Source organism: Acomys russatus, chromosome 13, assembly GCF_903995435.1.
Source record: "Acomys russatus chromosome 13, mAcoRus1.1, whole genome shotgun sequence".
Taxonomy (NCBI): domain Eukaryota; kingdom Metazoa; phylum Chordata; class Mammalia; order Rodentia; family Muridae; genus Acomys; species Acomys russatus.
The window spans coordinates 51,702,680-51,717,427 of record NC_067149.1 but is presented as its reverse complement, the minus strand read 5'-3'; the positions used below and the strand labels follow the sequence as shown (position 1 = coordinate 51,717,427).

At 49.0% G+C, this 14,748-nt stretch overlaps 1 protein-coding gene across 1 annotated transcript in view; it reads right to left on the bottom strand.

The window, feature by feature from the left end:
• LOC127197685 (anoctamin-2) overlaps nucleotides 1–14,748 on the bottom strand; it is a 185,622-nt gene that overhangs the window by 153,863 nt on the left and 17,011 nt on the right. The window contains exons 2-3 of the mRNA XM_051155656.1: nucleotides 13,203–13,375; nucleotides 11,473–11,799 (exon numbers count right to left, since the gene is read on the bottom strand). Of these exons, the coding sequence (XP_051011613.1) occupies nucleotides 11,473–11,799; nucleotides 13,203–13,375 (500 nt within the window). The remainder of the gene's footprint in view (nucleotides 1–11,472; nucleotides 11,800–13,202; nucleotides 13,376–14,748) is intronic.

The window sequence follows — 14,748 nt, the reverse complement described above, 5'->3', positions numbered from 1 at the left end:
CCTCTGTTCTCCACTCCTGGGCCCTTCTAAACAACCTGGGACCAGGACCACCCTTTCCATTCTACAAAAGGATGGAGCACAAGGGTACTACAGCCACCGAGCTCAGGCTCCCCACGGTCTCCTGCCCACCTCCCATCAGGCAGCTGCATTCCTTCAGAAGATGGGGAGAGGGACTGGAGAGAAGGCTCACCGATTAAGAACTCTGGTCCTTCTCCCAGGTTTGGTTCCCAGTGCAAACATGGTGCTCAAAAACACCTATAACTCTAATCCCAAGGCAGCTGGTGCCCTCTTCTGGTCTCTGAGGGCACTGCATGTGCACACTACACAGACACACGTGCAGGTACAACACCCCATTCACACAAAATAAAAATAAAAATTAAAAATTATTTCTAAAAAATGAAGATTGAAAAGAAGCTCTGACTCACAGGGTCAGAAACAAAGTAAGAGTTAAAAGTGCAAATGTGAATAAAGTGGGTATACTGGCTAATTTTAGGTCAACTTGACATCAGCTAGAGCTATTTTGAAAGAAACGCCTCAACTAACAAAATACCTCCACTGGATTGGTCTGAGCACAGGTTTATGGTGCATTTTCTTGATTGAGGATTGATGGGGGAGGGTCCAGCTCACAGTAGGTGGTGCCAACCCTGGGTTGGTGGTCCTCTGTTCTATAAGGAAGCAGGCTAAGCCATAAGGAGCACGCCTCCGTGGCCTCTGCATCAGTTTCTGCCTCCACGTTTCTACCCTACTTGAGTTCCTGTCCTTACTTCCTTCAACCATGAACTGAAGTGATATCAAAAGCAAAATAAATTCTTTTCTCCCCAAGTGCATGGTGTGTGCCGTCACACCAATTGGAAGCCTAACTAAGACACTGGGAGAGCCAACTTGGGTCTGTCTTATTCTACTTTACAGTTCATGAAATGTTTCCCCCTGGGGAGTTGTCAGTTACAGATCGCAAATAAGAGAGTGAGTGTGGCTAAGAACTTGCACGAACATGCACGTCGGGCAAACGGGCCCTTCACTCTCTACATCCCGGGTGGCACACTGCTGGGGAAGGGGACAGAAGTCAGCTCCTGATTTTATAATCACTTAACAAGCAGCTCGTGCTCACAGGCTAAGACCCAGGTCATTCTAGACTCATCTTCCCACCAGCACAATGCATCCTGGGAATGGTACATATAGCAACGCACACAGCACTGTAACCACACATGAGCAGTGTGCACAGAGAACCAGCAGCAGGACCACATAAACTCTAAGGGGTCGAGGGCTACCACCCCAAAACCTTTAGGGGGTTCCTGTTTTTGTACCTGACAGATAAGAGAACACAGCAGCACGTCCATCACACACCTTCCCTCCTGGTTGTCTGCCCCCAAAATGATGCAAAAAGCCTGAGGCTAGAGAAACACCAGGCCTCCTATAGGTGTGGGTGAGCTAGGTACAAGATCCCGGGCCGGAGGAGCTCTGAGATCCAGAAACATGACCTCAGGCCCAATGCCTGCAAATCACTGGTTTCTAAGCAGACACTCACTATGGCAGCTAGAACACCATTGACACCTGGTCAAGGCCCCAACTCCATCCCAACAGGGTTCAACAACCACATACACAACAGAATGCAGCAGATGAGACCCCAGCCAAGCCGACAATGCCCCCAGGCTGGATTCACATTCTGTAGATATCGGAATGAACCCAGGGCTCCCTCCGAGCCCAAAGCTACACGGTAAGTCCCCTGACTCTTGTTAGGAGATTCAACAAACTCTAGTTTCAGCTGAGCTTCTGGACAGGTTAAGACAGAGGTCCGAAGGTGGAGTCTGATTTCTAGTCTGTGATTAGACACCAAGTTGGCCAAAGGCAACTTGGGCAGGAAAGGCTTCGTTTGACCTGCATTTCCCCCATCACAGTCTGTCATTAAGGAAAGTCGGGGCAGGAGCTCAAGACAGGCGCCTGGAGGCCAAGGCCATAGAGGGACACTGCTCGCTGGCTTCATCCCCTTGGCTTGCTCACCTGCCTTTCTCATACAACCCAGGATCACCAGTCCAGAGATGGCACTGCCCACCAGTAAAGGCTAGGCTCACAACCAAAGATCTAAGAAAATGCCCCCACAGACTTAACCTCCTGACCGATCTTCTAGAAGCAACTACTCAATTGAGGGTCCATCTTACTACATAACCCTGGCTTGTGCGGAGCTGACAAAACACTAACCATTACAGGTCCTGCCAGCTGCCCCTGCTTTTATTCTCACCATAACCATTGTGCCCTCTTTTACTCATCATTTACAGACCAAAGAAGCCTGGGAATACATGGGGTACGCCATGGCTTTCATTGGTGACAAGCCCACAAACAGACGTATTGTTTCCTTTGGAGAGAGGCCACCAATCCACACACCCAAACAAGAACCAGCCTTCCAAACACAGTGTGTGGCTGGATGTTTTAGATATAGAAATGGTAGAACAGGAAGGAGGCATTGGATAAACCACTTTCTCCAGTACTTTTTTGGAAACCCCTTTGCAAAACTCTTTAAACTCCTGGATGTTTAAATCCAACATTCAAACTAGCAGTAGCTTTGTAGATAATCCATATTGTGTGCAACAACAAAAACAAAAGCCCAGCCCAGATCAAGTTGTGAAATGAAATACGGATGGCCAACTCTGATTTTCTGTGCACATTCTTTCAGTTTTCTGCCTGCCTCTTCTGGAGGAAGAGTGACAGCCCCCCAAAGGTTTGACAGAAGATACACAAGAACAAATTGAAACTGAGAAAGTCACTGTGTTCATGCAATTGCTCAGTGACCTGGGAAAGCATTCAGTCTAGAACCTTTTCTGTGGTATTAGGCCCCAGATGGTAGGTTGGGCCAAGCTAGGCAAGCCCTCTCCACTACCCTACATCCCCAGCCCGCCAATTGTTATTTCAGTACGGACTATTGCAACACGCAACCCAAGCTATGAAAAACCAACACTTTCAGAGTTGTGATTTGGGAAGCCACGCTTTATGCCTAACCTTCTCCTGCCCCACATGAAGTGTCATCTCCAGGAAGCAGCAGGTAGGAGAGAGAAGGACCCAGGAGCCATTGTGCCAGGCTTTTGTTCTCTCCCTTCCTGGCCTCAATCAGATGACATCACTGCCCATCTGCCCCCAAAGCACAGTGGCTACACTAAAGACTGATTCACAAGTCCCCAAACCGTGCCCCCAAGACAGGAGTACCTGGGACATTTCTTATATTTTTGGTTGTGAGCCTAGTCTTTAATGGCTGAGTCATCTCTCTACCACTCCACCCCACCCCACCCCACACCCCCGCCAGGACATTTCTAACCCTCCCAGTCCTCTGACAGAAGCAGCAAGTGTCCCCACCTGGCCTCCCTTCACATGGGGCAAGACTTTTGATAGGTATATAGGTTTGGGGGGTGATATTTAAGAGTTTGTCAACCTTTTTGAGACATGGGAACCCAAGACATACCAGCAAAATGCATGGATCCCCTCCTTGTAATGTTTTGAATAGCCAAAGGACAGTAGCACCAAAGGTTTCAAGTACAAATGGGGACTGGGGATATGGTCAGGAAAATATTTGCCAAATGAGCAAGACGGCCTGAGTTCAGATCCTCAGCACCCATGAAAAAGCAGGCTGTGGCAGTTCCTACACAGAGGCAGAGGCAGGAGGATCCTTGGAGCTCACTGGCTAACCAGCCTACCCAACTTGATGAGCCCCAGGTTCTAGTGAGAGGCACTGACCCAAAAGACAAAGGACTGACACCCAAAGCAGGCTTCCACAGGCACACGTATGCACACACACACATGGGCTTGCAAACCTGCACACACAGGAACATGTGCGCCCACACACACATTTTTTGAGTAAATTTGTGAAAGTAATAACATACTTACTTCTACATTCACACACCTGCCAACACCTCAAAATTATGTCACAATCCAAAAAGTTTACATAGAGATGAATGCAAATGTTTCTGAAGATTTCTACTATGACTGAAATGTGACACAAAGTATGGTCATTCCTACTAGTGACAAGATCAGAGGGACACATAAATAACATAGGGGTTTGCCTGTAACTTTAGTTGTAGTGAGTGCTCTCTCTCTCTCTCTCTCTCTCTCTCTCTCTCTCTCTCTCTCTCTCTCTCTCTCTCTCTCACACACACACACACACACACACACACACACACACACACACACACACACTTTGGGTTTTGGAGACAGGGTTTCTCTGTGTAGCCTTGGCTGTCCTGGACCTGCTTTGTAGACCAGGCTGGCCTTGAACTCAACAGCGATCCTCCTGCCTCAGCCTCCCGAGTGCTGGGATTAAAGGCGTGCACCACCACCACCCGGAAAATGCTAACTCTCAGGTCAGTGGTGTGGTTGGTTTCCTGCTGCCTGAGATTCTGGATTCTAACCCCAAATTCCATTCACAAAATCCACAAAACAGGAAAACTCCTACTGCTGCCTGGTGGCCCCAGAAATCATCAGGTATAGCAGACCAGGGGTGGCAGGAAGGCCCTCTCTATACAGAAAGGGCAGTAAGACTGAGACGGACACCCCCAAAACTATTCACCCTCTGTCAGTGGAGATTGGCTCATCTTGCTGTGAACAACACCCACTTCAGCTAAGTTCTCTTTGCTGGTTAATCTTAGCTGTTGTTAACTGCATTTAGAGTCACCTAGGAGATCGGTGAGGTGCATCTGTGGGTGTCTATGATGGGATTCCCAGGGGAGGTTAACTGAGTGCTGAGACACACCCTGACTGTGAGCTGCACCATCACTCCAGCCTGGGAGCCCAGATGTAACAAAGGGAAGAAGAAAGAGAAAGCCAGCCATGCCCATTTCTCTGCTTCTTGTCTGCCATGCGAGAACATTCTCCGATGCATGATCGCACCACCAAGACGTTCTTCCCAAGTTCATGGGGCCAAGTAAACACGAAGAGAACCCTCTGAGATCAGGACCCAAGTTAGTCTTCCCTCCTTTAAGTTGTTTATTAGGCCTTCTATCCGAGTGGCAATAAAAGTAACTGCAGTCTGAGCACGTGCAGCCCACACCAGCATCTTGGCATACTGCAGGTGAACCCTTCCTGAGGGGTTTGATAAGCATGGGAACACAACCCAGTCCCAACCGCCTGAACCCCATCATCTGGCACAGGGAAGGTGGCTTAGCTAGGAAGCTTTAAAGCAGGCTTAAGAATTTCCATGTTAAAAAAACAAGAGAGAGAATTTCCACGTGGCTCTCCTGAGACTCTCTCCACGTTCCTTAAGCTGAGCTATGGTGCAATTCTCTCATTGCGTCTGTCTTACCTTGAAGCAGGAACTGAATCTCATTAGCCTCTGTGTCACCCAGCCCAGGACCCAGGAACCCTCATCTAGAGTGTCCAGTCAGAGCAGAAGTATGTTTCGTGGGACCACATATCCAATCAGGCATCTCCCAGTCACCCAAGTCCTTCCAAAGGAACAGAGTTTCAACCCGTTAGTCCTTAAAAAGGAGAGCAGGGAGGAAGGGAGAGTCAAGAACCTACAGGCATCCCAACTCTATTGCCATCACTCCTATCTCCAAATGGACCCTATCGAGAGGTCATGACGTCACACACCCATCTGTTCCTTTCCTACCCCTTTGATGGCCTGCAGTCACTCAGGCACCACTGTCATATGCCCAGGCCCACAGTCAGGAGATAGGTAACTGTCCTGTGCCTCAAACAGGAGTCTCCTCTGCTGCTGTTAATTTAAAGGTACAGCCTAACGTGTGTTTCCACTCATTAAACTCCTTTTTGCAGAGAAAGGTGGTTCCTTGTTCTCACCTGAGACAAGAGCTCAGCCCCTTGAAGGAAGCTAGGCTTTTAGGGGCCTCCCAGTCAGCACATTGCCCACCCCATTGCCTGGCACTACCAGAAACAGTCCACAGAACTGCTGGACAATGAGCTATGCTGGCTGTCAGAGAGCCATACATCACTCCAGTGGTCATTTCACAAGCTCTCTTGTGCTGAAGAGAGAGTTGGGCCACATTGTTGGTCTCTTTCCTCCTCGTCATTCTTTCTGTGGCATTGCTGGGTATTTTGAGATTTGGGAGACATGCTGTGAAAGAAGTCCCTTTCTACTTGTCACTGAGAGTTAAGGGCCACTGTAGGCTGCTTATGCTCATCCCTCCTGCTGTGGAGATTTAAAAAAAAAAAACAGCTGGAGAAGGAGCTTGGTGGACTCAGTCTTTGGACTCTATGTCGCTTCTCAACTCGTGACATTTCTGAGGCCTCCATCTAGTTCCTGGGTCCTGGGCTGGGTGACACAGAGGCTAATGAGATTCAGTTCCTGCTTTCAAGGTAAGACAGACTCAATGAGAGAATCACACCATAGCTCAGCTTAAGGAATGTGGAGAGAGTCTCAGGACAACCACATGGAAATTCTTTTTTTTTTTTTTTTTAACGTGGAAATTCTTAAGCCTGCTTTAAAGCTTCCTAGCTAAGCCACCTTCCCTGTGCCAGATGATGGTGGAACATACTCAATAGTGTCAATATCAGCTATCAGTTCTCTGGTGCCCTAACCTCAGGAGAGCTAACCCTCTTTAATCCAGGGGTACCTGGCCTCCGTATGGAGCCCAGTTCCTCCACTTCTGTTTCAAAGACATACCTGCACAGGCCCTGAATGATGCAACGAGGTCTTGCCTCAAAGCGTTGGAACACTCCCAGCCTCTGCCTACACTGCACACCGCACATGGCTCTGGAAGTCCCCTCCCCAAATGTCCCTGATGACACCATGCAGCTTGGTCTCTTTTTTTTTTTTTTTTTTTTTTTTTTTCCCTGCTGGCTCTTGAATCCAATGCGGAAGGTTTGAAAGGCACTTCCACTTACTCCACAGCCCCACGGGAAGTAGAGGATTGTTAGTTTGGGCTGATCACACTTCTAGACTGCTGTAATTTGGTCTCCCACTTTGAAGACCCGTCCATATCTGAAGAAGGGGCCCTCGGTTACATGAATTGGCAACAAGGATACAAGGACCTCTGTGAGCCACAAGCATCCCTGGGGATGGCTCTAACTTAAATTATCATCAGCTGGCCGAGCAGAAGAGAACACATAGGCCAATTCTGGAACCTATGATAGCATTCTCAATTGCCTTCAAAGGATGCACATGGATAGTCAATACAATAAAAGTCACACTCAAAACAAAACAGAAGAGGACGAGGAGGACGAGGAGGAGGAGGAGGAGGAGAACCATCCAAGAAAAGGGCCAGAAGTGAATTTTGCCATATTCAGAACCTAGTGGCACAAGGCTCTTTTCCAAGTGAATAAATTTAATGGGTCTGATATTAACTCGTTTCTTTTCGCTGCCCTTAAAGTCCAAGCAAACTCTTTTAAGACAACCCAGCCCATAAGAGAGAAAGAACAATTGAGCAGGTGGGAGTGCCGAACCTGTAAACTGCCACCGGCTGCTTTCCAGCAAGGCCCCTCCCTGCAAAGCACCCATTCCAGACCCCTGCTCAAAGGCTGAGGCTGAGCACTTGGTATGGAGCTGTCCCAAAGCCCACAGGCTCCATGACAACTTTCCTACCAATATTTAGCACCAAGATGTGGAGAGAGGGAGGAAGCAAGGCCAAGAAGACTACGAAATGCTGACCCTGAGGGAGTTGACAACTCACCCTTGGTCTTGTTGGAGTAGCCCACAGTGGGAGACAACCTAAGTGTCCTTTGCTGTGAGGGGAATGATAATGTCCACTGTGGTAGCTGCAAGGACCCTTTATAAATAGTGGATGAGATACACACACACACACACACACACACACACACACACACACACACACACACACACATACATGCAGAACAAAGGGCCCAAAGACTCCAGCACTGAAAAGAAAAATGTGTGAATTAAAAATGCACACGGTCCCTAAAAATTGCCACCATCAGAAAGAACCTAAAGAGGTGACATGATGAAATACAATGCTATAGCCCAGGAGGGGAGTCTAGAATAAAGGACAGCAGTTAGAAACAAATCTGAATAGAACATGGATTTTAGTGAATAATAACATGTCAATGTTGGTTCATTAAGTGTAATAAGAGTTCCACATTAATAAGATGGTAATAGCAGGGGAAGCCAGGCACAGGGTAGGACTGTAAGAGCTCTGTTAACTGCTTCCAATTTTCCTCTAACTATGAAACGGTTCTAAATAATAGTCTATTTTAAACATAAAAAAAATACAAAATTGCATACAGCATTTCCCAGAATCGTGATGTACCAGAACGCCTGCCTATGGAGAGAGTAGGCGGTGAGGGCCTGGGGGAGTGTTTGTCAATGTTGGTAATGATAATGGTGTGCCATGGGTGCGGAGGGCAGTGAGCTTTTCCCACGTGCAACCCCAACACAACTCAGGAGTACCTGTCAGAGAGAAGGACTCATGATAGTGCCATGAGTAGGATGGCAGAAAGGGTTCAGGGAGGCTGAGCCGCGAGAAAGGAGAAGAATTAATTGGGCCTTACAAGCCAGGAGTGGGGCTGTGAGGGAGAGATTGTGGTGGCTGTATAGTAAAGACAACTTTATAGGGCAAGATCCCCATCCTCATCTCACATCAGTCACTCTCAGCTGTCTCTGGACCCTCTCACTTCTCAGCCTAGGTGATGAGCACTGGGTCGAGGGCACCAAGGATGGGCAGATACACTGATGGCCATGATAAGTGGCCAGGCAAGCCACAGTTGGACTTCAGATCAATATCAAATACATTATCCCTGATACCATGTGCTATCCCTATATACCACATCTGAGCTATATTAAAAAAAAAAAAAAAAAAAACCTACCAAGTTGCTCATTGTTCATCTGAAATTCTATTTTAATAAAGCACCTATATTTTGTTATACATAGAAGCTCTAAATAGTAACAGCAGTGGCGGCATGCAGCTCGGGTTACTCGTTTGTTTGTCTCCTTCCATCTCTTTCTCAACCCTGGGAAGGGTGTACTGTTCATGCTTACATTCAAGGACACTCTGACTTTAAGGGTCTGAGTTAGCCCAAAACTCATGAGAGGCAAACATACCCACTCAGCCTTCTTGGTGCCCCTCGCTCCTTAGCACAGGCTGTACTGTTTCCCAACCAAGCCCTGCACTCCCTGACAGCCGGATACTACTGTGTGGACAGCAAGAGCCCAGAGCTCCTGGGATGGCCAAGATCTGGGAGACATCTGCTCAGCTGACTCCTAGTGGGAGGACCAAATGAGCTTTGGTTTCAAAGAGCAAAACTCAGTAGCCCACAGTAAAGGGGCCCAAAGGGCGTCAGCAGGTTACAGTGCCCCCTGATGGTGGGGAGGTGGCCTAGAAGAAGGACTCCTGCCAAAAGGGTCTGGATGAGCCTTGTAAGTTAGTATCCCAAGGTGCATGCACCCCACCTGAGGACAGAGAAGAGATGGATAGCCTCTGAGAACCGCTCCCAGTATGAAGGCAGCATTAATGTTAATCTTACACATTAGATTTTACATGAGAATACCATCTCAACTTTCGGCATGTCACGTTTTAAAATAGCTTAGCCCTAAATGCGATGTCGTCATCAAACCCCTCCCCTCAAGGCCCAGGGATGTATTTGGAAGAGGCAAAGGAAAGCTTCTAAGATGTGATGGATGACTCCAAGGAAACCGTGACTTCCAGACATGAGAGGGCTGACACACATATGAACTCACAGAGCCTGGCAGCACGCACAGAACCTACACAGGTTCAAGCCAGATGGGGTCGATGGAGTCCCAGCACTGAGAGGGGAAAGTGGTCCCAGGGTCCCTCACCAAGAAGCTATTTGCAACTGCTACCTGCTGCTAAAAGAGAACTCAGTCTTCTCCACTGGAGTGTCACTAGGTATAGCAACCATACTCCACCTACTCCTCATGCCCAGGAGTAGGCGGCCAGTACACACGGGTACGCATGCGCATGCGCACATACACACACACACACACACACACACATACACACACACACACACACACACACACACACACACACACACACACACACAAAACTCTATGGTTTTTTTTAAGGGGGGTTGTTTCATTTTTGTTTGTTATGGCATTTTTAAAAAATCTTACTGGCCTTCATTTGTTTTGATTTTTATTTGATTGTTGTGGACAGTTGTGTTTTGAGGGTGTACCATGTAAAGTTAGGTGAGTAAGGCGGTAAAAAGAACATGGGGGGAGTGGGAAAAACATGATCAAAACTATTGTGTGAAAATAAAAGAGTTAAGAAGTCTTAATAAGCACTTATTGAGTACCTCGTGTACACCAGGTATTGCGCTAGCTGCTTTCATTTCCCCCCATGTAACCGTGGGGAAACATCACAGCCCAGCAAAGAGGTTGTTGCTTTTCAAATAAGGATCCTGAGTTTCCTCTAGGAGGCCAATCGTTTACACAACTGACACCTTTAGACATCTATTGTGGGACAGAGTCTATCCCAGGTTCTGGGAAGGCCGCAGGAAATGAAACAAAGTCTCTACCTTCATGGGTCATGCTGGGCACACGTAAGAGACAAACTTACCACATTGCTGTAGGCAGCAGTGCTAAGCTACATGGGTGCAGGGGCCAGGGACGGAGGTGAAAAGCCTGGTGGGATTTTAGTGGGGACAGCCATGGAAGGAGGTAAGAGCAGAGCCCTGAAGTGAAGGCAAGGGCATGCAGGAGTCTGACCAAGAGTTCCTAGAAGAGAGGACTCTAGCAAAGTCAACACCCTGAGGCCAGGCTGACCAACTCACAACTAATCTTAGGCTGTTGGCTGGCCTGGAACAGCATTTTGGAGGAGGAGCAAAGATGAGAGACAGACAGATTTGGAAGAAGTAGTAAAGCCAGGATATTTTTTTAGAAGATCAAAGTGCTATGGATAGGCAAGTGCATGGGTGGGTGGTGGATGGGTACATGGATGGGTGGGGTGGGGTGGGTGCATGGGTGGGTAGATGGGTGGGTGGGTAGGTGGATAGATTTCCATAGATTGTCGAAGTCTACTTACCAAGGGTGATATATAGATGTGTATACACATACATAACACAAACACACTCATACACACCATACAGATTTATAAAATAATATTCAGTGCTACCCCATTCAGTTCCCTAAAGTGTCTCATTACAGATCCCTCAGGGTGCTCTGAATAAGCAGCCCTTCCTGAAGGGGATCCCTATGCCCTCACAAAAGAATTTAGATTCAACGGGAAAACCACGTCTTTGTGCAAGGATGCCACTCTGGAGAAAGCCACAGACCTTCAGGGGGCCATGGCTTGCCTTCAGTCCCTAACCAGACTGTTAGGTGCTCTGTGTGTGTGCATGATCAGGAGTGGGTTCAGCAAACCACCACCACCCCACAGCAACGTGGAACCACCTGGCCAAAGTTATCACATTACCAAGTCTCTCCTGCAGAGACTTGGGCCAAAGCATCTGCTTTACACCAAAGAAAGGAAACTAAGATGTCTGCCAGAACAAAGCCAAAGCTTCTATCAAGTACCACTGACCACCAGGGCCCCTCCCACCCCGGGACCTGGCCAACCTCACCTCCAAGTCTTTCTCCAGCTCCAGCCCAGCTGCCATCAGGTTGTGTTCAAATTCATCTCGCTGCTCCCTCCTTTCCTCTTCCAGAGCGTCCAGTGGCCCAAGTTCAATATCGCCAGGGCCCCCACCATGGCGCTCCTTGCCCGTCTCCCCATTGGAGACAACAGCCAGCGAGTGTCCAGGGGAGCCATGACCCAGGTGTGCTCCTCGTTTCCGGTAGTGGTACGCAAGCACATAATCGACTTTCCTCTGGTTGTCATGGAAGTGCATGCGGCTCAGACGAGCTTCTGAGGATGCAGGTTCATTGGCATCCAGGTAGTTATTGATGACCTGGCCAGAGAAAGTAACACAGGTGAGGACAGAGGAGTAAGGTGGGTAAGAGACAGAAAAAGGGTGTCCTGATGTTCTGGAACACACTAGGAAGCAAGTTTCTCAGATAGGCCCCACCTATCCAATGAAAAGATCAGCAGCCTAAGCCCACCTGTCACGGGTTGCCCTTCACCCACGTGTGCTGTCTGGCCATCAATATCTACACACACACAGAGAGAGAGAGAGAGAGAGAGAGAGAGAGAGAGAGAGAGAGAGAGAGAGAGAGGAGAGGAGAGAGAGAGAGAGAGAGAGAGAGAGAGAGAGAGAGAGCTCTGCTATCCAATGTGCATGCAGAGAGAGAGAGAGAGAGAGAGAGAGAGAGAGAGAGAGAGACAAAGAGAAAGAGATACACAGAGAGACAGAGAGAGACAGGGAGGGAGAGAGAGAGAGAGAGAGAGAGAGAGAGAGAGAGAGAGAGAGAGAGAGACTGAGACTCTGCATGCACAGTAGCACACACCATTGCTGGGCTTCCCCAAACCCTGAAGCCCACACCCACTCTGCTCATCAATACTCTCACTGCACCTGCAAACAGTCCCCTCCGCTCATGCCCCCCTGATTCAGCGCTTCTGGACACATGTGAAGGCATCTGTGTGCACGGGCACACAAAGACACAAGCCTCCACATGCACCATGGCACTCCCACACATGTGCCGTTCCTTGCAGAGCTGCACGTGAGCCTGCAAACACCCTCCATAATCACGCACAGAATACTTACTGGCAGGTGTTCTGGATCCATCACAACAAAAGCCAATTTTTAGACTCCTCTCCCACCCACGGGAAGTCACTGGACACTCGGCCCCTCACAAATCCATATCCTCCCCCTCCTCCTCCTCCTCCTCCTCCTCTTCCTCCTCTCCAGCCACTAGCAAGGTCCTCGCCAGTGACAGAAACCACTCTGGACTGGAGAGGTAGAAAGAAGAGAGAGGAAAGGGAGCAAGGCGGAGCAGGGCAGGGACCTGCCTCCCTCCCTCTGGGTGTTTCCTTGTTTATTACTGGTTTGATACCCAGCTGCCTCAGCAGCCACCTGAGAGGTCACCGGGGCAACCAGATGAAATGCCGGGCACAGGAGAGAGGCTCACCGCCACCACAGCTGAGGAGACAGGTTTCTCAGACCTGTGGGAACTGAGCCTGGGAGTCTGCCGCCCAACAGGTAGGCACCACCTGCCTCTCGCCTTCTCACATTTCTAGACCCTTCACTGAAGAGACTGGGCAGGGTCTCTGGAAAATGTGCCTGGCTTGAAGAAAGGGAAGATAAAAAAAAAGTGTCCTACCAAAAACTCAGGACTTTTCACATAAGCACACACAAGCCGCAAACTACAGGATGGCCAGGTGGGAGGCTCCCCTGGGATGTCCATCTGTACTCACAGAACTGTCCCGGGAACACTCTCTCCTGGAGACCTGGCTAGAACTGTCCCTCTGACCTGGGGCCCGGGGACCTGGCACTTTGAGGTATTGCTGCTCGTGCTTGGGGCCCTGGCTTCCTCTGGCCAATGTCCGAGAACTCAGCCGACGCGGAGATCCAGGGAGCAGAGGGATGTCTGTGAGAAAGAAGACAAGAGAGGCAACGCAAGTTCGGGTGATAGGAATCTCGAGACAGAGTCTAGGGCAGTGAGGAAATGACCCTGTGGCTCCACGGAAATGACCTGCAGGTTTGTTTGTTTCATTACAACCTTATTCAGCCACATTCATGTTGGCCGATGGGGGGGGGGGGGGCAGGGGCGGTGAAAGTAAGTGGTAACTCCCCTACCAAACACACACACACACATCACACACAGCTGTACTGTGATGCACACATGCATGTACTCAACATGTCATGAAGGGGTCCAAAGCCAGGACATGGTGCCTGTTTGACAAAGCCTTTCCACCAGCAAGCTACTGTTGCTCTGTCCTGACTTTATCCTTAGGGCCATGAGAGCTGGCCAGGGAGTCTGTAGTCTGGGACAAGAAGAGAGGGCTGGCAGCATCAGATGGCCAGGATGGGTGGGGCATTTCCCAGAGAGATAGGATTTTAGGGTCTCTCCCAGGACATCAAGGCCAGTAGGCACCCAGGATAGCCCTACACCTGCAAGAAGGAAGCAAGGACAGATCAACAGTGGACCAACTGAGGGCAGCAGTACCATCCGAGCAGGGAACATCTCCCAGGGCACTTGATAGGTTCTCATACACCCCTATTCAGGTCAAGTTCTTTTCTGTCCCTCTCCAGGCAGAGACCCTGAGTCACTGAAGTCTCACAGCCGGTCAGACATACTCTGTGCTCTAGTCTCAGCTCTGGGAAACTTCAGCCAGTGTGCCTGTGCTCAAACCTCAGCTCCATCATTTGTTACCACTGGGGCCACTCTAGGCTTCTTTCTTCAGCTATGAAACGAGGAGAGTCTCAAAGTTGAAGGACAGACATGGAAAAGGGAACGGAAGATTGTATGCAAAACACCCCAAATAGTGACTAGCCTCTGAGCTCACAATAAAAGGTGATGATTATAACTATTGTTCCTGTTTTCATTTTAAGCACCACGCGAGCAGAAACAACACCCTGTACATTCAGACTGGTCCTGCCCAGTAGATGAATAAATGAATGGCAGGTCTGCCAGATTTCTTGAAACACATTCAAGACTGAGGTTATAATCTAGGGGTAACAGCATATTCCCCCAGTTGGTAACAAAGAAAACTTTAATCACCACCAGATTAGTTGTCAATCCTCAGGCTTCCAGCTACCTTCTGGATTGTTCTGAGGTGTCTAGACCAGGCAGTCATTGAGTTTCAGAAGCATGGCCTCTGCAATGTTGCTGTGTACAGGGGAACTGGACTGTGTCCAGCAGGGTGGTTTGCATGTGAAATGTCCCCCTCGGGCTTGGATGTTTAAACACTTGGTCTGAAGCTAGTGGTCCTATTTAGGAAGGTCTTGGGGGATCTTTTG